This window comes from Pan troglodytes, chromosome 2, assembly GCF_028858775.2.
Source record: "Pan troglodytes isolate AG18354 chromosome 2, NHGRI_mPanTro3-v2.0_pri, whole genome shotgun sequence".
In the NCBI taxonomy this organism is placed as follows: domain Eukaryota; kingdom Metazoa; phylum Chordata; class Mammalia; order Primates; family Hominidae; genus Pan; species Pan troglodytes.
The window spans coordinates 146560288-146587688 of record NC_086015.1 but is presented as its reverse complement, the minus strand read 5'-3'; the positions used below and the strand labels follow the sequence as shown (position 1 = coordinate 146587688).

The window sequence follows — 27401 nt, the reverse complement described above, 5'->3', positions numbered from 1 at the left end:
ATAAATTTGACTGTCAGGGTTAGTCCTACAGTAAATTAAAGGGGTGGGGGTCATAGGGACAATACGTCAACATATTGTCAGTCAGGAAAAATAAAGGCAATCTAACTAGCAGTTACAATAATTTGAAAAAAAAAAAGACAGTAGTCAGGGACCATTTAATGTGATCATAAAAAGGTTCATACACCTCTTGGAAATCATTATAAAGCAGCAAGTGTCAGACTTTATGGGACCAGTTGCAATGCTGAGTCCTCCAGTTAAGATTAGAATATCCCCCTTACACCCTATTTAAGGAGGCAGGTAGCCAAGAAACATATATTAGCCAGATTTTCATCAAAAGTAGCTAATATCACAAGTGAAAGAAGGCATCATTTCCTTCATGGCGCTTAAGCTGTGGTACATTTTTTATATTATCCTCATTGAACCTCCCGAATCGTATGCCCTGTGTGGGCAAGGACCATGTTCACCCTGGCTTCCCCAGGAGGGAAGCACCTTTCATGGAGGTTCTCTTTCCTCAAGCCACTTGTGGCATTTGTCCTGCTCTGGACCTGCCCTGAGATGAGATGTGGTAGGAGGTACGGTCTTCTTCCCAGTCAGGTCTCTGAGATTCCTTCTACTGAGTCCCCATCAAATGAAAGAATTTCATCCACTTCCTCTGCCCCATCTAGTTGTGCAGGAATGTCTGCTCTGATTGCTGCTGCAAAGAAAAGATTCCACTTTAGTGAAAGGCCTCAGTGCTGCCTCAAACGTTAAATGTTGGGCTTCTTATAAAATTCTATTTCTGTCCTCTCCAGGTTTCTAGACAGAGACCTAGAAAAAGGCCCTAAGCAGATACAGTGGTGGGAGCCCCATGATCCTCAGTTCAGTTCACGGCCAACCTGGGTGCCCAGCAGCTTCATCCCTGAGATCTGGGCTTATCCAGCAATGAAGCCTCTAGGGAACAGCCAGCACCTGCCGGAGGGCTCTGATCCACCACACAGCTGTGAGAGTGGCCTGGCCCCATAAGAGAAGGGGGCTGGGAGCCTCCACACCTGGGTCCCACTGTCGGAGGCAGGCCACCCCCACCCCTCTCTACACTGCTGTTCTCCCCTCGTCCCTTCCCCTCTCCTTTCTCCTCACTGACATCCTTTCCCTCTCTCCTCCCCTTCCCCTTCTTGTTCCTTCTCAGATGACATCAATCAAATAGCTAGTTTTTCTACCCCAAGAATCAAAGGTTCCTCCCCTCCAGAGGCTCTTCCCAGTGACCTAAAGGCAAAAAATTCAGCACAAAATAAATAGCTATTAATTTGTCCCCTTGGTTAGAGAGATGGGGCTATTCATGTCCAGAAGACACTTACCTGTGAAGAATCAGAGGTATTTTAAACAGGTGGGACTTTACCGTTACTGTTCTCCTTATAAGGAGTTACACATTTGCTTGACTGGAGGCTTCTCACATGGCCTTGCTTCCCCCACCCCAACAGCAGGACTGGAAGATAATTAGGGAGGTGTTTATGAGGAACAAGAGTTGAAGAAAAGTCCCTAAATGTCTAGCAAATGTGGATTCACAGGAAGGGCTCTGGTGGAGCTTGGGCCAGACCTCTCCCCAGCACTCCCACCCTGCCCCACTCCAGCTGAAGCAGGCAGAGGGACGCTCTCTGGAAACAGAGGAAGTTTGAGTTTCAGGGCCCCTCACTTGGTCTGGCCCTCCAAGGCCCTGGGAAGATCCCCAGTACTGTGTTCCCATGGTCTTATATTTTTGTAAGATTTGCAAAAAAATACATAGTTTCAACACAGTTGGGTTCAACTGCTGTTTCTTTCCACTACAGCTTCCTTTTCCTCATACTTCTCCTCTGATCAAATGGTATTGGAATAGCTGTGGGCATTTGGGGGATCCAACTAAGGGGAAGCTGAATTGAGAGTACATTTAGTTTAGATTGAATGCGATACATTTGTGTGGGCTGCAGTCACTTCTGTGCATGGCTAAGCCACGGCTGTCCACCCCGGAGTAGGAACAGCTTACAGGAATAATGCACAAGGCTGAATTAAATATAAACGTGTCCTATGGTGCCTGGCATCAGAAGTCTGTGGGTAGTGGAGGAAAAACAAAGTTTGAGATGGACTGAGCCAGACTGGGGACTCTGTTGAAAATTCTTCTAATCATGAGATGTATAAAATGCAGTTTTCATTGATGCCTCATCAAAATGGAAATTCAGGAATATATTCAATGACAAAGCATGTACACTGATAAGTACACTGTGCATTGCTTATGGGAATTGCATAAAATAAAATTTATCAGAAATCTTGCATTTGCAGGGCATTACCCTGTAGCAGTGAGGCACATAGCAAGCGTGTCTGTGTGTGAGAAAGAGTGCTTTAATGCCTTCCAACTATCAACAATTTTGATCAGTCTTGCTAGAGGAAAGACTGCCTTATCTTTTTATTCTCTAATACAAAATCATTATCATATAAAGAGAGTAGCAAAGTCAGTAGGCAAAAATTCCGGAAGAAAGTTATTTTAGCAGTGTGTCAGACAGCTAATTAATTAAAATGTTTTGTATTTTTCCTGGGCTTTGAGAGGTCTATTGCATTTGCCAGCTTTAAAAACATATGTAATTTTTTTTGTAACTTATCCTTCTGAAGAGTCACTTTCACTCCCAATTTTGTATTTATATTTTTGTATTATTTTCCTTAAAGAGAGAGCCCCCAAATAGTATATGCCTCAGGCTCCACAGTCTGAATCCTCCCTATGGGGAGTCTCTAGAAAAACGTTCTGTTTACTCTGCCTCAAGAAACCCTGCTCCAGGCTGGGCACGCAAATTCCCAGGGCATTTTGGTGAATGGTTGGTTGCAGAGGTACCAGGTCGCCTTCTTTCCAGAATGTGTGTTTTTGGGGCTATGGAGGTCTTTTTCCTGATGGCTGCTGTCCTAGGTTCTCAGGGACGCTTACCTTGCCAGGAAAGACAGTAGTGAAGAGCTGCTGTTGATGCTTAATTTCTCCAGCATCCTGAGGCCCAGCTGTTCAAGTTCTTATTTTGGTATAAATCTGAGGTTCTTTTGATTCAAGAAGAGGTAGGATAGTTTTCTGCCAAATCTTTTCTCAGATTCACATTGTGTTTGGGTTAGGTCATCTGACACACAAGACTGTCTCATTCCTTCTGCAGCAGGGAATTGACCAGTTTTTGGTTTTGTTTAACAGAGTTGGCGTGGACCTGGATGAAAATCTGAAGGAGGACCCTTGCTCACAACACCAGGCAAGTCAAAGAAACCAATGCACATTATATAGAGATATGATTGTTCTGTTCCATAGGCTGTTCCATGTTTGTCCAGCATGTGACCAAGGAGCTATTTCTAAACGGAGCTTCCTCTGCTGATAAAACAAATGAGATTACAATAAAATACAAGGGAATTCAGGGTGTTGATAACTTCTAGCATATGAATGCTTAGAACTAGCATGTACTTGCAAGCCTCTCTATGGCAGCAGGAAGCCTGGAAACTTTACAAAGTACATGATGGCTCTTGGAATGAGGCACTTCATAGTTCAAATCCCTACCCAGCAACTTGCTAGCTAGCCAACTCAGTGAAATTTACATAAAGTATGTCCAATGCATGTTGCGCAAACAACAAATTGACTTATTTCTCCTGGATAGCTTCTCATTTATCAGGTCTGAGGCCCGAAAAACTGTCTAGGTGATCCATCCTTGACTTAATTGAGCAACAATTATCTATAGAGACCTGAAAATCCTTTGGGGTAATTGTTTAGAACAATGAGCTCTTCCCTCATATATTAGTTCGTTTTCATAATACTGATGAAGACATACCCAAGACTGGGTAATTTATACAGGAAAAAGGTTTGATGGACTTACAGTTCCACATGGCTGGGGAGGCGTCACAATCAGGGCAGGAGGCAAGGAAGAGCAAGTCACATCTTACGTGGATGGTGGCAGTCAAAGAGAGAGCTTGTGCAGGGAAACTGTTTTTAAAACCATCAGATCTAGTGAGACCCATTCACTCTCACAAGAACAGCATGGGAAAGACCCATCCCCATAATTCAACTACCTCCCACCAGGTTCCTCCCACAACACATGGAAATTGTGGGAGTTAGAATTCAAGATGAGGTTTGGGTGGAACACAGCCAAACCATATCACCTCAAGTAGGGGAAATGCATTCTCCAAACTGAATTTGAACCTAACGTCAAAGTAGAATCTATCATTGTCAGTTTTGCACTACCATTTTAAACTCAGTACTTGTCACAAATAAGCAAATGTAGGGAAATTTTACACCTTTTTGCTGAAATTAGAAGTAGGCAGACATAGATATAATAGGAGAATATCATAAATAAGTGATATTGCTTAATGAATTGTGTTATGAGCGTATTTGTATTCTAAGGGAATCCCTCTCTTTTATTTCATGCTTGTTTTTCCAATAACGCCATCAATGAGGCACAACTGGTGAGTTTTCCTGGGCAAGACACTGCTTTCCTGGCACACACAGATGTGAAAAAGAAAGCAGCCTGTGCTCTGTGGAAAAGGCTGGGAAATTAAGTTGGTGATCATCCTGGCTGTCATGTACTTTGAGGTTTTTTGTCACATGTGTTCCAAGGCCAGGCAGTTTCCACAGACTCCATGGTCCAGGAAACACACCTAACTGCAGGATGGAGCACAGCAGGGATGCCCAAAGCACTGGGATTAGAGCCAGCCTGGCGACCTTAGAAAGGAGATCAAAGCCCATCTCCTTACACTGGTGGGCTATAATGAATAGTCAGTAATGTCTGGTGGTGGCTGATTTTTAAAAAGCATTTTCATCTTGTGTAGGTCAAATAATTCATTCTCCTACCTTCAAGCAAAACTTTTATCTAAATTTTGTCCTTCTTGTATACCTTTTTCTTTAAAAGAAGAAAAGACACAATTATAAAATTCATCAAATAAAATTCTCTATCTTCTTCTAACTGCCTAATATTCTACAATCACATATAGCGTTATTGGTAAAAATTTCCTACTAGCCTAAATCCTTTCCAATTTAAATGTATTTTATTTTATCTCATTCATGTGACACTTTAAAACAAAGTTCATCATTGTTAAATCAGTAATAACCCTTACCTGAAGATATTATAGCAATTAAAGTTACTTTTTTATTAGAGAAATAGGATAGCATAACATAGAACAGTCAAAACTCTGTGATATTTGGGTCTTGGGCAAGGTGTTTACACCTTTGGGTCTCAGTTTCCCTCTCTATAAAATGTAAATGATAATAACGTCTGCCTCTCCAGGATGTTATTTACGATAATCAAGGGAAATTGGGTTTATGAAAATGACCCAACTTAATTAAGCTAAACCCATCTCATTTTATGAATGATTGGAGGCAGCTTAAACCACCACATATAATAGTAAAATATTTTTATAGAAATTTTAAAAATCAGTAAAAAATATGAATAAGAGCAGATAGTCAAAACCAGAGGGGTAAAAAGAATCATGGATAAGTAGATCATAAGGCCTTATAGACTTACTGTAGTCAAACCATAAGTAAGCTTTCTGATGGCCAAAGGGGAAATAAAGAAATAATAATTGGTAATATATTAAATTCACATCATTAGAAGGAAAAATAATACCCTCTCCTCAAGTGATACGAAACCTCACTATGTTTTTAAAGACATTTCTCACTTGGGGCCTCCTGCAGAGGACACATAAAGCACCATCTAAATGTTAAGTAAGTAGCGTTATCATTGACATGGCTCCTCCTGAACTGCTGCTACCTACAAATGATTTTATTTTTAAGAAATATACTGTAAGTGTTCTTATTCATGATAATGTTTGATTACCAAAGAACTTACGTTTCAGAAAGAGGTTTTCTCCACACATTGGGATAATTCTTATCTTCAGTATCAAGTACAGGAAACAGTGGGCTCTGATGGGAGGTAACAAGCTGCAGTGTCCTCACAGCTGCCGCTGAACCTGGACCGTTTTTTGGTACTTCCCAAACTGTCAAGAACTTCTCTGCTCTCATTTTGCCTGGCAACACCTGTCTTATTATCAACATCTCTTGCTCTGTTGGATTATGTAACATAACCCCAATTCTTAGGAGGATTGTATGTTTCCCCTTGATTTGCATTTATTAAACTGGGTTTGCATTAACAAATAGGTTAATCTTTGTAATGGGCAGCCTTAACACATACACAAAAACCCTTCTTACTTACCAAAGGCTAAAAATTTTGTGGGTAGTTATAGCTGTTACTGATTATACACTCTCAAAATCAAGAATAAACTATATATATATTTAAAATTATATATATTAATATGTTTTTAAATTTCTTCTTTGTTCTCTGTTGTGGAAAGTAAAATAACTTTTGGGAATGTGAACTTGTAGCTGTGGCTAACTAGTAATGTCACAACTTTCCTTTTTGCCATACAATACCTTTAGAATGTGAATGGTGTTACACAATTATTTGTACCAGGCACAAAAGCTTTAGAGAGCATGTTCCATATGTAGATATTACACTCTGGATGCATACTTCATGCAAACGTGCTAATTTGAGAACTGGAAGATATTGCAGTTGTGAATTTTATGCCTCTTAAATGTGAGAAACAAAACCCTCAGGTAGCCTCCCACACAACAGGAAGTTTCCCTTGTAATTGATTCCTTGTACTTGAAAGCACACCTTTTCAGAGTAGGTGAGAGTCACTGGAGCACCACACTTGCCTTCAGTCTTTTAATAGAAAACTCCTGCTACTCAAGAAAGGCTGCCAGTATTGCTTCTCTTTTTCCCTTTTGCCATTTGATCGTACTCATTCCCATATTCGTTGGGCACTAGCTATTATTCTTAACACTGCTCTGAGCACCTTATATGCGTTTGCTCACTTAATTTCCAAGATAACCCTGAGTGGGTACTATAATTATCTGCATTTTACAAATAAGGAAATTGTACACAGAGACAAAACTTGCCCAAGAACACACAGAAGGGAGAGGTGGAATTTGAACCCGGACAGTTTGGTTTCAGAGCTTCCACTCTTAACTGGTATGCATGCATGTATTCATTCATTTATTCATACAAGTAATTCTTGGTACCCACTCCTATGGCACTAACGTAGATGTGAGGATTCAGGAGTTACCAATTCAAAGCTCTCTTCCTCCCAGAGTATATACTCTATTGGGGGACACTGATAAGAAAAAGGTAAACTGCATTCTATACATTCAAAGCATGATCACAGTAAAGCAGGTCAGAGGATAGAGAACAGGCGAGGAGGCTACTTGGTCAGGGTAGAAGTGGCATTTGATCAGAGGCCAGATGATGTGTGGAGGAAACAATCCATGTGAGAAGGGGTTGAGGAGAGGTAGTCTGGCAGAGGCTACAGCAAGTATGGAGGCATTGGAGTCACAGTGAGTTATGGTGTGCACAAAAGCAGCAGGAAGGCCAGCATGGCTGGAGCTGAGTAAGCAAGGTGGGAGCGGATGGAGAAAAAGTGGGAGAAACAGACAGGGGCAGGGGCCAGACCATTGGCCATGGTTGTTAGGTTTGAGTTTTTTTCTAATGTGATAGACACCCTTGATGGTTTGGTTTGGAGCTTGGAAGTAATAGAATTAGCCCATTAAAATAAATTTTCCCCATTCCACCCTGCCAGCTGTTGTGATGAGGATAATTTTCATCTTTTTTCATACAGTTTCATTTTCTAACACTATGCTTGTTACTTAATGGTTTCTCGATGTTACCTTCCAATCTTCTTTTGTTTCTGAAAGTCCCTTCATTGAAATTCTGGTTTTGGTTGTCCTTTATTCTTGTGTGTAACCTGGGTGGATCAGTTCTGGTCACTGCAGCACATGAAAGTCAGCAGAGCTGAGAAAGGTCTGAAGAAGGGCAACTTCAATAACTGACAGAGGGACCTGCTGCCAGAGCAGCAGGGATTAAAAGGATTAGGATTTTTCCATCAGAAAGACTAGAACTACGAAGGGGCACAACAAAGTATCTGTAAAAATATGAAAGGTGTAAAGCGAATGAAGACTTGTTTGCTAACTCCCAGAAAAACATAACCTGGAATACCTTTGAAGCCTGGAAGAGGCCATGGGTGAATAATAAAAGTATTTGTTCTTTTGCACAATTGATAGTTCTTATTCAGGGCCATCCAGAGTTGCAAGAGTTGGAAATATAAGTAGGTTCAAGAAGGGAAGAGATTAATTTAGCAGATAGTGGGGTCATCATGGTCATTAAATAAAATTTTTCTCTGTGAATATTTTCAAATGTTCCTAATAAACACAAAGATAAGAGAATAATGAATCTTAACATACCCATCCCCCAAACTTAACAGTTATCAACATTTTTCCATACTTTCTGCATGTACTGCTCCTGTACTGTTGGAGTTAGTCTCATAGAGTGTAAATTTCACACTACACTTCTACGAATATTTCAGAAATAGAATACGAGTCTCAAAATTTGATGTGACCCAGGTGAGAGTTTTTGTAATGTTATGTCATTTCAATGTCATTGTAACTAATGGTATTTTGAGAAAAATAAAATAAACATTTCAGAGAAAATATCTTGGGTTTTCCCTTGGCCAACATTGAATTTATTTTGGTTATACTTACTTATGGCTTTTAGATTCAAAATTATGTCCTCTCCCTACTAACTTTTTACTGCATAGGACTAAATTCTATATTTTTATCTTACCGGTAGTTCCTGCAAGTACATGTTCTAGAAAGTAGGAGTGATAACAAGGAAGAAGAAGTGGAAGGTGGCAGCTATACTTTAATAAGCATTTTTATATATTAAGTGATTAACAATTATATACCTATGTGTATATATACATAATCACATTTAATCTTTACCTTGACCAATCAAGATACCTATATCACTCCCATTTTACAAATGATGAAATTGGAGTTCAAAGAATTAATTTTCCCAAGACAACAAACCAGTGATGGGCTGAACCAGAACTAAAGGCCAAAGCTGTTTCATTCTCACCATTGCACCACATCCAATCTGTAAACGTGTTCTTTCTTCCCAGTAAGGATAGCCTGTCAGTTAACATTTGAGTAATCCTTTCCCTGTTAACTCCTGGCCAGCCTCATTTCCCAACCCTATCGAGAGTATCAAGCATATTCTCATTTCAAGAGGCTAGAGTATATTCCTCATCCTTGGAATCCTTCCCTTCACCCAAACCCAGTAAGCTGTGAGTATGGGCCCGTTGTCTAGGAGGTCTTTTCCTACTGCAAAGTGTGTCATCCTTAACTCACAGTGCAGCAGGCTCTACTGTCTCCCAGGAGGAGAGGGTCAACCTGCATCATTCTCTGCTTGTTACTTCCTCCCAGCAAGGGTTGAGTTGCCAACCAGTCTTTAGCTCTTATTCATGCAGATGTCTAAAGGAAGACCATACTAGACAAGACAAGGGCCCTGAGGCAGGAACATGCCTACCTGTTCGAGAAATAGCAAAGGTGCAAGTATAGCTACAGTGAGCCACCAAGAGTACTATAAGCTATGAGTCAGAGATATAGGCAGGATCAGTTATCTGTTGCCACATAATGCTGCATAACAAGCAAAATCTCAGAGGCATGAACAATAAATACTTATCTCACAAGTCTATGGGGTTCAGTTGTTCTATAGTGGACTTGTTCATATATCTAGGGTCAGCTACAATTTGCTAGATAACTGCTGATCTGAGCTAGGCTTGCTCATGTGTCTGGAGTTGGAGAGCTGTCAGCTGATCTAGGATAACCTTAATAGGGATGACTTAAGTGCCTTAGATGTGCACCACATGATTCTCATCTCATCTGGGACCAGGGGGCTACCCTGAGTATGTCTTTCTTCTGGCCATGACAGAGGGCAAGAATGTAAGCAAAAACAGGCAAGGTTTCTTGAGGCTGAGCATCAGAAGTGATACATTGGCATTGCTGCTACATTCTGCTGACCAGAGAAAATTACGAGGTCGTCCTAAAAAACAGGTGTATGAATAAATGACTCCTATTTGGTCAAAAGAACTGCAGATTTACATGGAAAAGGCCATAGATACAGGGTTGAAAAAATGGCACTTCTAATGCAATTAGTCTGCCATATAGGTCACATGAGCCAATGTAAACAGTTTGGACTTTATAGTAATCTGTACAATTTCAGACTTTTGAAATGTACTGATACTTATTTTATGGTTCCAATTGATATATCTTGGTGAATATTCCGTGTGTACTTGAATGTGTATTCTTGCAACTGTTTCAATACTATACCAAACAACTGCAGAATCCAGTTGGCATAGCTCAGTAAGTGTAAATTATGTCAACTTGTTTTTTTGTCTACTTATTTTATCAGTTACTGATAAAACCCCCAATTGAACAATTGAACTCATGGATCTAGAGAGTAGAAGGATGGTTAGAAGTGTCTAGGAAGAGTAGTAGGTGTTTGGGGGAGTGGGAAAGGTGGGGATGGTTAATGGGTACATAAAATAGAAAAGATGAATAAGACCTACTATTTGATAGCAAAATAAAGTTACTATAGTCAATAATAACTTAATTGTATATTTTTAAATAATTTAAAGTACGTAACTGGCTTGTGTGCAATTCAAAGGATAAATGTAAGAGGATGGATACCCTATTCTCCATAATGTGCTTATTTCACATTGCATGCCTGTATCAAAACATCTCATGTACCCCATAAATATATATACCTACTATGTGCCCACAAAAAAATTGTTTTGAAAAATAATTTAAAAATTTAACATAAAACCTCCAATTATAATTAGGAATTTTCCTGTTTCTTTATCTGTTAAATAGTGCTTAATATGCTTTTCACTGGATATAGAATTCTGGTTTGATGGTTTTCTTTGAAAGTCAATGCTTTGAAAATCACATTCTGTTGTGTTCTGGCCTCCATGTTTTTTCTTTTTTCTTTTTTTTTTTTTTGAGACAGAGTCTCGCTGTCTCCCAGGCAGGAGTACAGTGGTGCGATCTCGGCTCACTGCAAGCTCCGCCTCCCGGGTTCACGCCATTCTCCTGCCTCAGCCTCCCCAGTAGCTGGGACTACAGGCGCCTGCCACCACGCCCGGCTAATTTTTTGTATTTTTAGTACAGACGGGGTTTCACCGTGTTAGCCAGGATGGTCTCGATCTCCTGACCTCGTGATCCGCCCACCTCGGCCTCCCAAAGTGCTGGGATTAGAGGTGTGAGCCGCCACGCCCGGCCTCTGGCCTCCATTTTTTCTGATAAAAGTCAGTTGAATTTTTTTTAATTTCCTGGAACATAATATGCTCTGTCTTTCCCTGGTTGCTTTTAAGATTTTTCTCTTATCTCTAGTTTTTAGAAGTTTGATTCTTATATGCCTAGTTTTCTTAGAATTTATCCTAATTTGGGTTCACTGAATTTCTTGGAACTCTTGGTTGATATTTTTCATCAAATTCGGGAAATATTCAACTATTGCTTTTTGAAAAATTTTTGTTCTCCATGTTCCTACTGCCCTCTTTCTAGCCCTCCAATCTTATATACATTAGGCTACTTAATATTTTTTTCTCATATCACTTAGGTATTAGTCTATTTTAATCTTGTTTCTCTGTGTTCTACAAATTGCATAATTTTTATTGATCTCTTTTCAAGTTCACTGACACTTTCTTCTTAGTATCCAATCTGCCCTTAAGCTGATCTAGTAAATTTTTAATTCCAAATATTGTACTTCTTGGTTCCAGGAATTTTTAATGGCTATTTTTTTTTTTTTTTTTTACTATTTCAGTGGCTTTGGGGATACAATGGTTTTTGGTTACATGGATCAATTATATAGTGGTGAAGTCTGAGATTTTAGTGCACCCATCACTGGAGTGGTATACATGGTACCCAATGTGTAGTTTTTTAATCCTTAGCTCCTTTCAACCTCCCTCTTCTAAGTCTCTCAATTTCATTATGTCACTCTGTATGCCTTTACACACCCATAGCTTAGCTTACATTTATAGGTAAGAACAAAAGTTATTTGGTTTACCATTCCTGAGTTATTTCATTTAGAATAATGGCCTCTCACTCAATCTGAGTTGCTGCAAAAGACATTATTTCATTATTTCTTATGGCTGAGAAATGTTCAGTGGTATATACATACCACATTTTCTTTAGCCACTCATTGGCCAGTGGGCACTTAGGTTGGTGCCGTATCTTTACAGTTGTGAATTGTATAGCAATAAATATACATGTGCAGGTGTCTTTTTGATATATTGACTTATTTTCCTTTGGGTAGATACCCAGTAGTGGAATTGCTGGATTAAATGGTAAATCTACTTTTGGTTCTTTAAGAAATCTCCATACTGTTTTCCATAGAGATTGTACTAATTTACATTCCCATCAGTAGTGTATAAGCATTCCCTTTTCATCACATTCATGCCAATGACTATTGTTTTTTGACTTTTTAATAATGGCCATTCTTGCAGGAGTAAAGTAGTATCTCATTATGGCTTTACTTTGCATTTCCCTGACAAACAGTAATGTTGAACATTTTTCCACATTTTTTGGCCATTTGTATTTCTTCTTTTGAGAAATGTCTATTCATGTCATTTGTCCACCTTTTGATGGGATTATTTGTTATTTTTCTTGATCCGTTTGAGTTCCTTATAGATTCTGGACACTAGTTTCCTGTCAGATGCATAGTTTGCAAATATTTTATCCCATTCTGTAGTTTGCTCTATTGATAATTTATTTTGCTACACGTAAGTTTATTAGATTAATTAGGCCCCATTTATTTTTGTTTTAGTTGCATTTGCTTTTGGGGTCTTAGTCATGAATTCTATGCCTAGGTCAATGTCCAGAAGAGTTTTTCCTAGGTTATCTTCTAGACTTTTTATGGTTTCAGGTCTTAGATTTATGTCTTTAATCCATCTTCAGTTTTTTTTTATAAGGTGAGAGAGAGAGAGGTTCACTTTCATTCTTCTACATGTGGCTATCCAATTTTCCCAGCACCATTTAGACCATTCCATTGGTCTAGGTATCTACTTTTATACCAGTACCGTGCTGTTTTGGTAACTGTAGCCTTGGTAGTATAATTGGAAGTCCAGTAATGTGATACCTCCAGATTTGTTCTTTTTGCTTAGGATTGCTTTGACTATTCAGGCTCTTTTTGTTCCATATGAATTTTAGAATTGTTTTTTCTAATTCTGTGAAAAACGATAGTTATTTTGATAGGAACTACATTGGATCTATAGACTGCTTTAGGCAGTATGGTCACTTTCATGATACTGATTCTTCTAATCCATAACCATGTGATATGTTTCCATTTATTTGGATCTATGATTTCTTTCAGCAGTGTTTTTGTAGTTCTACTCGTAGAGATCTTTCACCTCCTTGGTTAAGTATATTCCTAGGTATTTTATCTTTCTTTGAAGCTGTTGTAAAAGGGATTGAGTTCTTGATTTGATTCTCAGCTTGGTCAGTGTTGGTATACAGCAGTGCTACTGATTTGTGTACATTGATTTTGTAACCTGAGACTTTACTGAATTACTTTATCAAATCCAGTTGTCTCTTGGAGGGATCTTTAGGGTTTTCTAGGTGTACAATCATATCCTCAGTGAACAGTTACAGCTGGACTTCTTCTTTTCCAATTTGGGTGCCCTTTATTTCCTTCCCTTGCCTGATTCTAGAATTTCCATTTTGTTCTTTTAATACAATTTACATCCTTCTGAAATATTCACTTGTGTTTTTATTGTCTCTTTGTCTTTAAATTCCCTACCACATTTTTTAGAGTATTTTAATGCCATTGCCTGTTAATTCCAGCATCTGAGTCATTTCAAGTTCTGTTTCTATAGGTTACCTTTCTTCTGGCTGCAGGTCATGCTTTCCTGCTTCCTCCCATGTCTAGCAGTTGTTATGATATGCTAGACCTTATGAATATTACATTGAATGGAGTGTGGAGTATTCTATAAAGGTTGCTGAATTTTATTCAGTCAAGCCATTAAAATCTTGTAAGCCTTAGTTCTATGCTTGCCTTCCTTGATACATTTTCATTTCATCCTCGGTTTTAGGGCATGGTCATTATTCTAGAACATTGTCCTTACTCATAAAGCATGCTTTTTTCTGAGGTCTCAATAGAATAGCCGACTTTTGGCTTTAGCTGGACCAAACTGCAGTGTTTCTTAGCACTATGTGATCTTAATCTCTCCATTTATTTCTCAATTTCACAAGAGTTTCTCCCTGCAAGCCTTTGTGAACCTCAACCTGTGCATGTACAGGTCAGTGTTCAATCAAGGACATAAGGGAAACATCTCCACAGACTTCTGGGTGTCCTCTCTGTGCAGTTTCCTCCTTTCTGTACACAGCCACTCCAGCGGTACGCTAACTCCCATCTCTAGCTCTTCAACTCAGTGAGACTGCTGTTCTCTGCTTGAACTTTATCTCCTTACCTTCAAGGGAATGACTTACAGGCAGCAAGTCAAGGAGAGTAGAGGGCTCACCTCATTTCTTCCCTTCTTTCAAGGATCACAGTCCTTTGCTGCCAGTTATCCAACGCCTGAATCCTATCATATGTTTATGATCCAGTTATTCTAACATGGCTAGCCATTGTGAAAGCAATGTTGAAGTGGTTTTATAGGGAGACACATTGTTTTCCTTTGTTTTTAGACACATACAAAATACTAAATAACGGAATCACAAATCTACACGTGAGACTCTTACCTTTACTATGGCAGTAGTGGTTCTGGGTTTTGTTATTAGCATGAACCAGGATCTTCTTGTTCCAGGAAAATTATTTGTTAGGGTGCGTGTGTGTGTGCGCACATGCATATGCTTGTGTACATGTATATAAAAGAGTTATCACACCAACTGAATTATGATATGTGTCAGGCATTAGTTAAGAATACAATGAAGCAGTTACAGTGAGATGCTGTGAACTTCCTCCTCTCTCTAAGTTGGTCCATCATTTTTTGTCTTTGTATTTAATCTTCAATCTGTAAGATGGGTATATTTGACCCACGATAGTTTTTGATATACTTTTAAGAGGGAACATATGTCTTCTATGCCACAGATGTTACTTTTATGAAAACAGTTCATAAACTGTAAAGAGCTATGCAAATGTAGGCCTCAACATTTTATTATCTCTTTCCAAATCGTTATTTCAATACCTTTCACATCTGGAATTTATTATTCTAGTATATCATTGTATTAATTTTCTATTGCTGCATAAAAAATTATCCTAAAATATAGTGGCTTAAAACAACCCACATTTATTATCTCAAAGTTTCTATGGATCAGGAATTGGAAAGCAACTTAACTGAGTGTTTCTGATGCAAGGTCTTTCATGAGGTTGCAGTCAAGATGTCAGCTAAAGTTAGAATCATCTGAAGGCTGGACTGGGCCTAGAGGATTCACTTCCATGTTGGCAGAAGGCCTCTGTTCCTTACTGGCCATTGGCAGGCATACTTAATTCCTTTCCACATGGATCTCTCCACAGAGCTTCTTGAGCGTCCGCACAACAGGGCAGCCAACTTTTCTCAGAGCACATGGTCCAAGAGAGACAGCAAAAAAGAAAGCCACAATGCCTTTTTATGACCTACTGTTGGATATGACACACCATCATTTCTGCTATATTCTATTTATTAAAAATGGGCCATTAAGTATGACCCACACCCAATAGGAAGAGAAATTAGGCCCCATCTTTTTTTTCCTTCAAAGAGATTTTAATTTTAAATTTTTTAACTGGCACGTAATAATTGTACATACTTATAGGGTACAGAATGATAATTTGATACATGTATACAATGTGTAATGATCAAGTCAAGGTAATTAGCATAGCCATTACCTCAAACATTTCTCATTTCTTTGTATTAGGAACATTTAAAATCCTCTCTTCTAGCTATTTGAAATTATGCAATGAATTATTGTTAACTATATTCACCCCACAGTGCTGCAGAACACTAGAACTTATTCTTCCTATCTAGCTGTAATTGTGTACCTATTAACCTCTCTCTATCCTTCCCTCACAACTACCCTTCCCAGCCTCTGGTAACCACAATTCTACTTTCTACCTGCAGGTAAGCTCCATGTTTTAAAGGAAAAAATATCAAAGAATACATAGGTATACACTTTAAGACCACCATAATTATCATATTATATTTTCCTGAACCAAAGAATTTATTTATCTCTGGATTAACTTGGATCTACTATACAGACAAAGTTACCTGGACCAAGCCCTTTCTTTGTAGCTAAAGCATGAGCCAAGCCCATCTGGTAGTCTATCTGTGAGATCTCTGTGTCATCTTAACAGTTTTATCCATCTGTGTCTAGTTGTCTCAGTTTTTTTCTCTCTAGGCATGTATTTTCTGACTCTATCTTCCTGGTAATATTTATGAATTTAACTGGGCATTGGGAAGGTGAGAATATTTTTATAAAGTGCTTTCTATGCAGAGGCTAAGAATTAATGATTCACCTTTTAAAATGTAAATTTGAAAAAAATATTTCTATTTGCCCCTTGAATTATATACTGTGTTCCCTCTTCAGAACCCAGAATTCTTTCTCTTTAGAAGCATGGAATCTGATCCTCTCCTTGGTAATTAGAAAATCAAGGCAATGCATTTGAAATTGTTATACAAATATACTCCAATTTGGAAGGAGACAGTAGGGCAAACGTATTGATAGCAAATTCTATTCATATGTACTACCTTAAAAAGTTCCTTGGAGCCCATAAAGAGCTCTGCAGATTTATTATGATAATTATTTGTCTTTGTTATCAGTTGATGCAACTTCCACTGACATTAATATTGAGTATGAAATCTTGAGAAATAGAAAGGAAAATCCTCCCTCTCTCACTTAATCCACTGAATCCCCCTGAAATGAGGAGCAATCCCATATGATTATCCCAAAGCAGAGTTCATCCAGTTCACTTAGCAAATTCCTCATATTTGAATATTGACAAAGGAATGTATTTACATTTGCCTAGTTCTTTTTCATCAAAGTTAATACAATAAACAATCCCTTCTTGCTTTGGTGTCTGTTTTTCACAGATTTCTTGCCAGAACCTTTTGTTTTCTCTCAGGGGTTCAAATAAGCACAAAACAGAGTACCATCATAATTTTTCTGTTGCTCCCTCTCTAGAGGGTGTTAAGTATTAGGGGATCACCTAAAAGAAAACTATCCACTGCATGCTATTCTGTCACTTCCCAACCTCTGGTCTATTGCCCTATTTAAGGAGAAAAAGATATCAAATGGCCCATTTCTAAAATTTTCCCAGAAAGAAAGAGATTAATAAAAGAGCCAGAAAATCCCCATGTATCAAACATTCTGCTGCTTAGAGTATCTAGTTAAATAAAAGTTGAGACTCAACATGCTTGACTCACCAGTTCCCATTTATAGCTGTGAAACATGAGGCTCAGAGTTGGGGTTATTAATAATAGTATTATTACTAAAATGTTGTAACTAAACTCAAATCTTGGTCTTCAGTTTCTGGAACCTATGCTTGTTCTAACATGCACACCACATCCCCTCTGGAATAAAGATCCTCGAAAGAGAAGAAATATTGCTAATGATAAGAAAAATACCACCAAGTTCCAGATTCAACTTGTGATGACTGCTCACATCTATTGTCCTTGAGGTGTGAGCTGATCTCTGCTTCAGAAGAATCCAGATAGATTGATGCTACCTGCTGTCCGCTGCCCATCTGGACCCTCCCGTGGGCTGGCTCTCTGTGCTGCCTCATCAGATACCTTCCCTGTTCCAGGGTGATTTCAAAGGCTGGCCTTCCCTTAGCACATTTATCTTCAACCCTCAGTGCACAAGCAGAGCACACACTAGACTAATTCATTTATTTCTACTCATTTATTGATGGCCTTTCATAACCAAGTTATTAAGTCATCAATAACTTCAGAGAAATAAACGAATGGATCCAGAACTGGGCCAAAAGATATTTAAGACATATTCTGAACATTTTATCTAGGATCGGTATAAATGGCAATGCTGAGTCATCAGTGGTATTTTCCCCACCTGGGAAAACATATTTCACAGATGTTTTATTCTAATTAGATCCAAGTTTATTCCTCACAAAGTATTGAAATGAATAACATCTCCAGTCACCCACATAAAATGAAGTTTTTTAGAAAGAGATTGCATGTGTTAATATTTTTCCAAAATACTACCTAATGTATGTTGCTCCCATCAGCTGACCATAAATATCCCTGGAAGGTTTGCCAAAAATAGAGTATAAGCTCTTTCAGAAGTGCATATGAGTTCTGATATATTCCCCTTGGGAAATAAAAAGGAGAAAAAGAGAGGATTTCTAAGACCCTGGGAAACCCTTGAAACCAGTATCTAGAAGTCTAAAGAAATTCCTAACACTAAAGTTTCTATGGGGACATTTTCAAAGCCATTGGCAGTTCACCCAGCTAAGGGGAGCTCTAAATTTTCATTATGTTTTGGGGTATGTATACCTGCTGTATCTCAGCCTGCAGGAGGAGCATTCCATTGCTCTGACTTCCTCTTTTGCACTAGTTTGCTCTCCACTTGTATCCTGGGGCCCCATCTAGATAAGAGGAATCTTGCCTGCTTAGGGGCCTCAGTATTCTTGAAAACCTATATGTATCCCAGTACATCAGTTTCCTCATCTGTAAAATAGAAATAATAATAGACCACACTTCATCAAATAATTATAAGAATCTGAAGTGTTAATATATGAAAAGTACTTAGAATAGTGTCTGGCATATGGTAAGTGTTCAAGAAGTATAGTTATTACTGTTGTCATTAATAAAAAGTCTTTTCCATATGATTAGGACCTAAGAGACCAGCCAGTCCAATTTCCTCAATTCGTTTTATAGACAAGGAAACTGCAGCCCAATGAAGTTACGTAGTCTATTAATAGAATGTCTGCGCTTTTGAATTAAAGGCTGAATTAGATACTTGCAGAAAAACATTCTCTTTGGAGTCCGGCAGTCCTAGACTAAAATTCCAATTGTTACCTTCTAGTGGTGTGACTTTGAACTCACTTCTTTCCTTCTCTAGGACTCTCTAAAATCCCTATGTGCAAAATAGGTACAATGCAACCTACCTTGATAGAGTGAGAATTGAAAAACTAATGACTGAAAAAAATAATGGCTGGATAATGTGACTAGCATTCTGCCTGGGAGTTAATGGGCATTCAATAGCTTGGGACCATCATTATTGGGAACATCATTCAGCTGCAGTGCTGCAGACTGGCTGCCAGAATCCCGGCCCCTGATTGTCAGTATAGCTCACCACAATACTGCCCACCCTTACATTAAAAACAAACAAAAAATGGGAATTTGCTCTCATTCCTTTTTAAATGACTTTCTAGTCATCAGTAGATATTATCCACTATCAAAAATTACCTATGATTGTTGATGGATAAAAATCCGTGTATCCTTATTCTTAAAGGAAAGGGTGGGAAAAAAGGAAAGTTCCAACCCTTGGCCCCGAGCTTTTCATAACTAGTTTAGCTCAATATGAGCAGTTTTGCTTTGCCAGATGAACCCCAATATGCTGTTGAGAAACAGTGGCTCAGAAACAATTTGCAGATGTTTGAGGATGATGAAGAAAACACTGTGTGCAACAGTCATTTTGCAAATCTGATACCTTTGCTGGGGTAGAAATGCTTCGAGAAAGGTATAGGGAAGGATAGAAATTGAACCAGACACCCTGGTTTCCTTTCTTGAGGAAATATGCGTAAATTCTGACTATAGATAACAAGGCATGGCACTCCGGCCCTATCAGAAAACAGAGACCTGTGAAACTCTAATGTCCAGGAAAAGATCATCAGTGTCCCACAGTAGGGAATGGGAATGGATTCCATGGCCAAGTAACTTTGAGACACACTTTCTGTTGAAGATTTGCAATGCTCATTTATAAATGAAAGACTGAGAAGTTCTACATTTTCCTTTCTTTTTTAACTTTTATTTTAGGTTCAAGTATACATGTGCAGGTTTGTTATATAGGTAAACTTGTGTCACAGGGGTTTGTAATATAGATTGTTTCATCTCCCAGATACTAAGTCTGGTACCAATAGTTATTTTTTCTGACCTCTCTCTCCTTCCACCCTCAGGTAGGCCCCAGTGTATATTGTTTCCATCTTTGTGTCCATGTGTTCTCATCATTTAGCTTCCACTTATAAGTAAGAACATGTGGTATTTGGTTTTCTCTTCCTGCATTAGTTTAATAAGGATAATAGCCTCCAGCTCCATCCATGTTCCTGCAAAAGACATAATCTCATTCCTTTTTATGAGTGCATATTATTCCAGGGTATATATGTACCACATTTTCTTTATCCTGTCTACCATTGATGGGCATTTAGGTTAATTCTGTGTCTTTGCTATTGTAAATAGTGCTGCAATGAATGAGAAGTCCTCCATTTAAGAAATCTATTTAACACTGTAGACCCCATCCTTTCCTGAATGATTAGCACAGAATTTCCATCAACATCAAGTGAACAGTGATACTCTAGCGGACACTGTTTGGAAAAATGCAAGACTTGAAAAATCAGAGATCTTAAGACAATCAATGAAAAAGACAATGAAAAGTTTGGGTTTTAATTTCATTGTTAGTCTCTGCTTCAGCCATTTTAAACAAAGGATAAATGGCTGACTAAAAGTGAAGCACACTTTGCTTTCTTGTAGTTCCATTTCATTTGTGGGGGATAGAACAGAAGCATCTACTGGTACACATATGTTTCATGGGTAGAACACAGCCTTTTGTGTCCAGCTATTTATCATTAACCAATGATGGAACTGGCTAGAAAAGGACAAAAAAAAAAATAAAAGCAAATCAATATGAGCTCATCTAAGGGCTGGCTGTGGAGCGTCCAGTAGACTTTCATTGTCTTCCGTGGGTCATTACATCCTCAGAAGACTATTCATATTACTACCAGACTGCAACTCATGACACAACTTGGGCATGAAAACTGGGGGTCCAGACATAGCAACAAAGCCCACATTAAGATATATAAATGCTTTTAATGATAAGGATAATTACAACTGATTGAAATTTCCTTAACACACAAAATGGAATACAGTAAAAATGCCACTGGATACCCTCCTTACATTTTATTATCTGTCTCTAAAGCTCACAAAAAAAAATTCACTTTCTTTCCTTTTTTTTTTCACATTTCATCCTCTTCTCTCACAAAAACACCCATCAAACACTTTCTCTTCCTCTTTTGTCTTTAATTCCTTATCATCCTCTCACCTTTTATGGCCCTTGTGGGAAAGAAAAAAAGAGACAGACAAGCACATTCAATTGTTGCAATCTTCTCATCAGGAATATCTATTTCAAAACTCTTCATAATCTAGGCAGAAATATATCAAAAATCAACCAATAGCCTTTGGTAATATTCTATCAAACAAAATGAATAAAATATAGCATAACACTTATTAGACTATTATCCTCACTTTAGCCTTGACCTTTTGGTAATCCATAAATAAATATCATCCAAATTTGACAGAAGTAAACTGTAAAATTCCCACAACAGCACTATAGCAGAAATGTCATTTTTATTGATGTCAAAATAGCATTTCTTAGCTATTTAATAAAATTGGGATTATTAAGAAAAATAAATGTTGAAATACTCCAAAAGGGTCTCATCCACATAGCAAGATTTATGAGCTAATTTGCCTGGAAACTGCTTCACCATTTAGATGAAAATGCCTATACTTAGAAAGGTTTTTTTTAAATGTAGTTAAATTTAATTTGGTTTGACATGTATTTTTATATTAAAATCTTTTTGACTATTTACCCAATGCCTTTTTCTATTGTTTCTCCCCAGGAAGCAAATAACTTGGATAAAAACATGACGAAAGCAGAGAGTGCTCGGCTCTTCAGAATGTGGTATAGCTTTGACCACAAGTATCCTTTGATAATAACGATCTCACAGATCCTGCTGCAGGCAGAGAATTACTTTAAGCTCTTAATCATTGAAGTGTGCACTCCTGCTCTTCAAGAAACACCAAAAGGTAAAGTGAATTCACAGCCAAACTTATAAAAAGGAATGATTTCATAAAATAAAAAGCAGGGTAGTCCATACTTAAGTGTTTCAGAGAGCTAAAGTGAAACTTCTCAGAGTCAAATTTATGTAAGGTTTTCCTGACAATAATGCCAGTTGATAAAATCATATAGTCCTGAAGAAGCTGTTTTGCTGTTCTCCCTTTGTAAAGCTCTTACTTCTGGTCAAATAGGCCTGCTTGATTGAGGGCATTGTATGAACAGTCTCAGCAGCCTCTGGCCAGGGTAACCCAGCCAAAGCTCCTGCACCCTTCTCCCAGGAACCCATTTGTTTGTTTTTGTTTCATGCTGTAAAAAATGAAGGGGTGGGGACAGGGAACAAAAATAAGTGGGCCAAGGAGATGAGTCCAGTTCATCAGAGTTCATCATAAAATAGCACTGCTTTGTTTTCCAGGCAGACTTGAATAAGCTTTTTCCAGTGAAGGGCAATTTTAAAAATCTAGCAATCACTGTAAACATAGTAGCTCAGATATACCTTGCCATGTGATTCGTGGGGCTAAGTCAGGTCTGAAGTGTTTTGCCATTGTGAGCTGCAGTAAGCCATCCATCTCTAATCCCAGGTAAAAGCTCCAAGGAAGAAAGGAAAGAACGGCACTGTAAATTGAATGTGTTGGGTCTTTGTAGCTAGTTTTCCAGTCACAAATCCCTCTCCTTTCAGTGAGAAAGTGTCAGTCAGTGGATGATTTTAAGTGCCTAAGCAAAAATGATTAAAGCCACAACAGATCAGTGGGAGAGGAGGAAGAATTAAGAATAGGGAAAGGAAATTCAAAGAATAGGTGAAGAAAAAGAGGTAAAAATGGACAGGGGAGGGGAGGCAAGAGAAATGCAGGAAGGAAAGGAAAGCAAATTAGAGGAATGACTGGAAAATAGAAAGCAAAAATTAAGAAAGAAGTGAAGAGAAACCAATTGAAGATTGCAGAGATAAGCAAAAGTAAAACAATGTGAGAATTAAAAAGCAATTTTGCAAAAGTAGAGCATTCCAAGAATTATGAAATGGTGATGTGGAAGATAGAGGGTTTTTGAGGTTAGAGTTTTGTTTTTTCATAGCTCTGTTATCTATAGCCAGATATCCTTTCTTGTTCAGTCTTCAGTTTTATGGACAAATGGAGGTTACCACCATCTTGAGAGAAGTCCATCTTGGCCATTAATTATTTCTTAAAGGTTCTGGTATCTCAGTAACTACCTGAAGACTTTCTGGTCTCTCTAAGGGAGGCTCGTTCTTAGAAAGTTATTGCTGGTTTTTGCTCCTGGTTGATCTCTCTTTGGAAGCAGAATCTGCCCCTGCCATTGCTTATAAGTATCTGATAACTCAGTTTGTTCAAAATTATAAAAATTTGACTAAAGAGTAAACACAATGAGATGTACAGAAAGAACATGGTAAATCAGAAATGAGATAAAAGATGTTTTTGTTCAAATTCTGACAATGCTACGAGGAAAGCTTTACAATGAAGGAAAGGAATAAAGTGAAAAAAAACTTGAAGACAAGAAAATAAAAGTGGAAGTCCATCAAAATTTTTAGCTTAAGGCAGTGACACTAAATTCAGATGATGTCATAGTTTTTGTCTCACTTTCATCAGGGGTTTATTTCCATATGATTATAGATAGACTATCAAAAATAAAAGCAGATTTACACTCTCAGTCATATCTCTTCTCATGGTAATTTATCCTCCTGCACATTCATTCTAGAAATTGCTGTGCTGCCATCACTACACAAATATATATTTACTTAGACAATGAAGTTTTTGTATCTTAGCTATGCTCTGAATTTATACCTAGAGAGTAGCAGGCAAACAGTTTCAACTATGTGGCCTCTTAATATATCTGTTATTTTAGAGGAAATTATCCATTTGGCATTTATGTTCATTCTATTGTCCACCCAGAACCCAGGCAATGTGTCCTGTGAACTTCATAAGTTAGGCTATGCCAGCCACCACCAGTGTAGAGATTAGCCCCTCATCCTGAGATCAGGTTGCTGGCCTGGACCAAAAAGAAATTGTCACAAGGCTGAAAGAAATTGGCTATGTAGTTTGGAGCTGTTAGTTTCATTTCAGTAAAATTGCATCATGCAAATGAGGTATCACAAATAATTAGACAAAAGAAAAAGAAGAATATATAACTTCATACACACCTATATCAGTCAGGGTTCTCCAAATAAATAGAATCAGCAGAAGTACTTTACATATCATATACATATAGATTTATTTCAAGGAATTGGTTTATGCAGTTGTGGGGGCTGGCAAGTCCAAAATTTGCAGAGCAGGCTCTCTGTCTGGAAATTCAGGCAAGAGCTAATACTGCAGTCCTTAGGCAGAATTCTTTCTTCCTCAGAAAAGCCTAAGTTTTGCTGTTAAGTCCATGCAACTGATTGCATGAGGCCCACACACCGTATTGAGGATAAACTCCTTTGCTTAGTGTCAATCGCAGATATTAACCACATCTACAAAATACCTTAGGTGTCAACAATGACACCTAAGTTAGGGTTTAAATGAATAACTGAGTAGTCTAGCCAGATTGACCCATAAAACTAATAATCACATCATCACTGAATTTATGTTCAATTAATGCCTAATATTCAGACTCAAAGGTAGAAAACCCCTCTTAATTTACCATTGTTATCAATAAAACCAGTCACTCACATAGTTTTGTTTTTTCTTTTTCATAGCATAAGTAGTATATACATACCTTTCCCTAAAAGTTTTCCAAAAACTACAGAATAAAAATTATAAAACTTAACATTCAATGAGGATGAATAATGCCAAGCACTGTGTTCAGTGCTTTACATTTATTACTTCATTCCACCTCCCCAGCTCTGTAGGAGGCTGGGAGGGTCTAGAGATATAACAACACAAGTGTACTACTGATTGGGTTGGCCTCTGCTGCAACAGCGGCTCCCCTGTTGGAAAGAAGCCTATGATGCCAAAACTGATGATTAATTAAGGTTCGTTATGATTCAACGTGGGCAGCAATTCCAAATTATGGAGTACAAAGAAGAAATTGAGAAATGCGGAGATGAGAAATGGAACTAATGTTACTGAGCAGGGAGGAATGTTATTTCATTTAATTCTCTTCATTTAACTACTCTTTTTGTTTTATTTAATTCTTACAACCACCCTCTTTGATGTGGAGGAAACAAATTCCCAGTTAACTTAAATAACTTTGTTTCCATAGCTAGTAAGTGTCAATTTCATGATTCAAGCCCAGATTAGTCTGACCCTAAAGTCCATCAAGATACCTAAACAAACTTGATGATTAACATTCCTATGTCCATGATATCTCTTACTCTACCTGTAAACCCTCATGTCTCAGTATGTTCATAAAGTCACCATTCAAACAATGAATAATTAGGACTCCTTACATGATATAGTCCAGAGCTCACATCTTGAACATTTATTGGTACTATATCGGTGTGATAACAAGGTTACAGGTTTTTGTTGGTCACACAGAAAGCACCACCATGAAGGAATCCCCAACTTCTGAATCAGATCCTCAACTCTTTAGGGGCAGAAAGTTAAATATTCAGAGACACCAGGAGTGGTTCAATCTGATAGGAGATGGACTCACTGTAGCCAAGCTCAAAGGAGGCAGAAGTACAAACCAGACACCAAATTCCTAAATTGCCATATCCCCATTGTGGAGCGGGAGGTATGGGCAGGGGGAGATACTCTTCAGCCATAAGAAGGCTCAAGTCACAGTCTGGTCCGTAGAGCCCCTCCTATCCTACTCTTTCCCCTCGGCTCACTCTGCTCCAGCTACCCTGTCCTTCCTCAGGCACACCAAGCACCCTTCTGCACCCAGGCCCTTGCACTGGCTCTTCTCTCAGGCATTTGCTTGCTTCCTTCCTTTACCTCTTTCATTCAACTCATCAGTGAGACCTCCCTGGCGCTATATCTAAATGTCTAAAAGGAGCTAACTCTCTCACTCCTTCCTGCTTTATTTTTTTCACCATAACGCTTAACCACCACCCGACACAGAATGGACTTTGTTTTAATAGTTCCCTCCAACCAGGATATGTGCCTTCCATAGACAGAAATTGGGTCTGTTTTCATTCCCTGGTATGTCCTCAGGGCATAGAACAATGCCTGGCAGGGAGTGGACACTCAATAAATATTTGTTGAAGGAATGAATGAATCAATTAAGCAAGCAAGCAATATTTTCTATCCAGGGCACCTTCATTTCAGGCATTGATGTAGCAGGAAAATCCAATTAATTATCAGAAGGCTGCTAAGTGAGTCTGAAAGCAGAGCAAGACAGAGTGGATAATATTAATGTTTTCATCCAGGCTACCCTGTGTAGACAGCCAGCCTGAGTGTCTCACTCCCTAGACAGGAACAGCCACTCACAGCAGACTTAAATCCCTATTGCTTGAGCTGACCTCCTTCCTGTGGTTGGTCCATCCTTTGTTAGGTTTTATTAGTACAACGATCTGGCACATTCAAGCCTGGCTCTGGCTTAGAAGCCATTCTCTGTCTGAGTGACGTTGAATACATATGTCTTATCTCACCAATCATGTTGATTTTATTAGTAACAAACTCAAAATTGTAAAGCCACCTATCATCCTCACTAGCAATCTCTCATAATGAGGAAGTAAGAAGAAGAAATTGATGCCCCCTTATTCATATTTTAAGACATCAGATAAAATTATTTGCATGGATTTGCAGTGTTACAGCTGGTATGAGAATCTCATGTTGCCTTATTCATAGGTGACTAATGATGTTGCTTGACTGTCTCCTTTCTAGAGTCTCTTTCCATTCTCTCATTTACCATCTCTCCCTTTAAACATGTGTATAAATTAGCCCCACAAATGTGAATGACACAGGATAAGAATGACCTTTCCAAAATAAAAAGGGCAGCCTAACATCATTTTTAGCACTTCCTGTATGCCAACATCAACTGAAAATAAGGACTCATTATGTGGTTGCCAACATTTTATAAGTGTAAAGAAAGTGCAAAGAACAATGGATTGGCAAGTTGACACAGTAACAGAATTACATAAAGCCACGTGGATGGAGATTTCCTTCCCGTAACTGGTTGGAATGAAGAGTGCACTGAGGTATTGCCAACAAAATGAAAAGCCCACAGCAGGATGTGTGGATGCTGAAAATGCTTGCATTTCCCATTCTTAAGAGTCTGGCAAGGAAAGTGGCGGGTACCAGACCCCATATTATACAGGCTAAGGCAGACTGGGAATCCACTTCAGGAAATGTAAACATAAATATCAGGGGCATTCAAAATGATGCTTGGAAACCACGTATTTAATAGATTTAAATGAAATGGCATTTTAGTCTTAACTAAAAACAAAAAAAAGGAAAGAAAAACCTTCCCCTCCTAAAACTTGACAGAATTTTTTATATCCCACACAGTCATGCTTATTTTAAGTCATAGGTATGAATATTGTGAACAGCAATTTCCATTTTAAATGATGATCCTGTACTGCGGTTTTTCCCTATCCTGACTGTCTGAAACACCCATGAATCATTTACTGGGGTAGTTCGCTGTG

General features: G+C 38.4%; 1 protein-coding gene across 1 annotated transcript in view; it reads left to right on the top strand.

The window, feature by feature from the left end:
• Nucleotides 1–27401, top strand: part of SLC9A9 (solute carrier family 9 member A9) — a 582779-nt gene that overhangs the window by 462714 nt on the left and 92664 nt on the right. Inside the window, exons 13-14 of the mRNA XM_001162912.4 lie at nucleotides 3173–3227; nucleotides 21669–21748. Of these exons, the coding sequence (XP_001162912.2) occupies nucleotides 3173–3227; nucleotides 21669–21748 (135 nt within the window). The remainder of the gene's footprint in view (nucleotides 1–3172; nucleotides 3228–21668; nucleotides 21749–27401) is intronic.